Raw genomic sequence first — 2,500 nt, forward strand, 5'->3', positions numbered from 1 at the left:
CAATATTTACGGAGTCGGGAAGAGGGGGAGGGGGTGGGTGTGTGTGAGAGAGACTGATGGAGGGAGGAGTGAGGGGATGATAGAGGGGAGGATGAGGGGATGATAATTCCACTCAGTCTTGACCATCTAACTACCATGATCAGCTGGTGATTTGTGTGTTTGTTTTGTTTTTGTTGGAGATGGGGCTAGGCGGGGGGGGGTTGTTGTCACCATACATACACAACACCCAGTAGTACAGATGTTTTTTACCCTATAGTAAATCAGTGTATTGTTATTACTATTACAATAATTGTTATGATTATCATTAATTGGTATTCTTATTATAGACTATTTTACCACTTTAGTTAACGAATGATTAGTGGGGGCTTTGATGTGGCTTATAAATTCCATTCTTTTTTTTCAGCGTTTCTTTTGTGTCGGTTTGTTCTTCGCATAGAATTGTTTCACATTATGGGGCGTAGACTGATACGACATACTCACTTTTGTATGTTGTGGAGGAGCAGCTTGTGGGTAGTTGGAGGGTGCCACCAGTAGGTCCTACTTCTTTACTTGGCGTCGGTGGCCTTGTGGTTAGGCTCTCGGTACTCGCAACCGTAAGGTCGTGGGTTCGAATCCCGTCGGGGGCCCGATGTAGTGTCCTTGGGAAAGGCACTTTACACGAATTTTCCTCACTTCACGCAGATGGGAATGGGTACCCGGCTATAGACAGCGAAAGATCTTGTCAGTTTGTTAGTGTTTGAGCGCTTAATCAGCTGCTTGCTCTGTAGTATGCTTCCCGGGAAGCTGAGAATGTTTCGGAGTGTTCTGTGGTCTGCTGGGGTAATAATATAGTGTAAAGCGCATAGAGCCTGCTGTTGAGCGGGGATATGCGCTATACAAATGCTATTTATTACTTTCCTTCTGTTGGTTCTGTTAATCAGTCTGGTTGGTCTTACTTCTTTACTTTCCCTTTGTTGTTTGTCTGTCTGTCTGTCTGCCTGTCTCACTTTTTCCCAGTACTAAATGACCATTATTGCATCACTGTGCTGCTTTTTACTCATACAAACAAACAAAAGTCTTGCTTCTTTTCCTTGCACACACAATTGTGTTGGTAAGCGTTTCTTTAATCACCAAGGTTGTTAATTCTTTAAACCCTGAGTTTTTTCCACCGTTTCCCTGAGTTTTTTCTACAGTCACCTAATCCTGGAGCACTATGTCTCATTACAACCCCAAAAGCTTGCCGCCAACTTCTAAATAGTGGAAACAAAGGCTAAGGCATTACAAAAAAATTTGGATTGAGAATAGTTCCAAAAAACACTAAATGAAATGCAACAGTTGTCACTAGTGTCGGGCGCTACTAGCGTCCAATGGGGAACCGTTTTATTACCTCCGGGCGCTCCCAGCATCCGATGGAGTTTAAAGAGTTAATGCACTGCGTCTGAGAGACCAGTGCATAGTTAAATTTGACCCCCAGAGTGCTGAGGAGTGTGTTTGGCTCACAAAGGTTAAAGGTTACATGTGTGCAATTAGATGTGTTGAATTTACCTATCAATTCATGTTGATCATAGAGGTAAACTACATGACTTTAAACTTTTTAATTTCAGAATCATTGCGGCTTTGTCTATAGAAGAGCGGGGCTTGTTCCGAGAGCGGATTCGGTTCTTGGACAAACGGATACACCCGGGCTTGTCCAAACTGACCTGGGCCTCAAAGGGCACGGTGGAATATTTCATCAACGAGTGTCGCACGCACTGCTCCAACATACAGTCTGTGGTGAGTCGGATTCGTTTGTGTGGGCCATCAAGTGGAGGGCACCACTGGTAGCTTTTTCTTCTTTTTTATTTTTCCACTTTTGTTTCTGTCTGTTTGTCTGTCTGCTTATCTGGCTGTTTATCTGTCTGTCTGTTTGTCTGTCTGTTTGCTTATCTGGCTGTTTATCTGTCTGTCTGTCTGTCTGTTTGTTTGTCTGTTTGCTTATCTGGCTGTTCATCTGTCTGTCTGTCTGTTTGTCTGTCTGCTTATCTGGCTGTTTATCTGTCTGTCTGTTTTGCTCATCTGTCTGTCTGCCTTGCTTTTTTCTCAACACTAAATTTATGAATATTTTCTTGTCAAGATGCATGTCTTTATTCAAATAAAAAGTTGTGATGTATAAGTGAGTGTGTGTGTGTGTGTGTGTGTGTGTGTGTGTGTTGTTGTTGAGGCTGGAGTTGTGAGCAGAGTAAGCCTGATTCCCCCGTTTTGACTTCTCTGTTGACATCCACCCCTTGACGCCCATATGACCTTATGCAGTTGTGAGCGCCGGCCTATCAAACATCTATCGTCTTTATCTCTCCTCCTTTTTTATGTATGTTACTCTCTTGCGCAAGACCAGGTGAGACAAATTTAGAAACTCAGTAGTCAGAAAAATGGGGGCACAAATGATGTCATGCATCACTTCCAACACCAAAGAATCAAATGGTTCAGACATTTCATGCGATTACAAACACACCACCATGCACAACGTGCCTACATAAAAAAATTC

At 43.0% G+C, this 2,500-nt stretch overlaps 1 protein-coding gene across 1 annotated transcript in view; it reads left to right on the plus strand.

Annotated features, from left to right (window-relative positions):
• Positions 1–2,500, plus strand: part of LOC101847496 (dynein heavy chain 2, axonemal) — a gene marked incomplete in the record, with an annotated part of 126,218 nt that overhangs the window by 22,969 nt on the left and 100,749 nt on the right. The window contains 1 exon segment of the mRNA XM_035970017.1: positions 1,584–1,752. Coding sequence (XP_035825910.1) covers positions 1,584–1,752 — 169 coding nt within the window.

The sequence above is a fragment of the Aplysia californica genome, unplaced genomic scaffold, assembly GCF_000002075.1.
Source record: "Aplysia californica isolate F4 #8 unplaced genomic scaffold, AplCal3.0 scaffold00209, whole genome shotgun sequence".
Taxonomy (NCBI): domain Eukaryota; kingdom Metazoa; phylum Mollusca; class Gastropoda; order Aplysiida; family Aplysiidae; genus Aplysia; species Aplysia californica.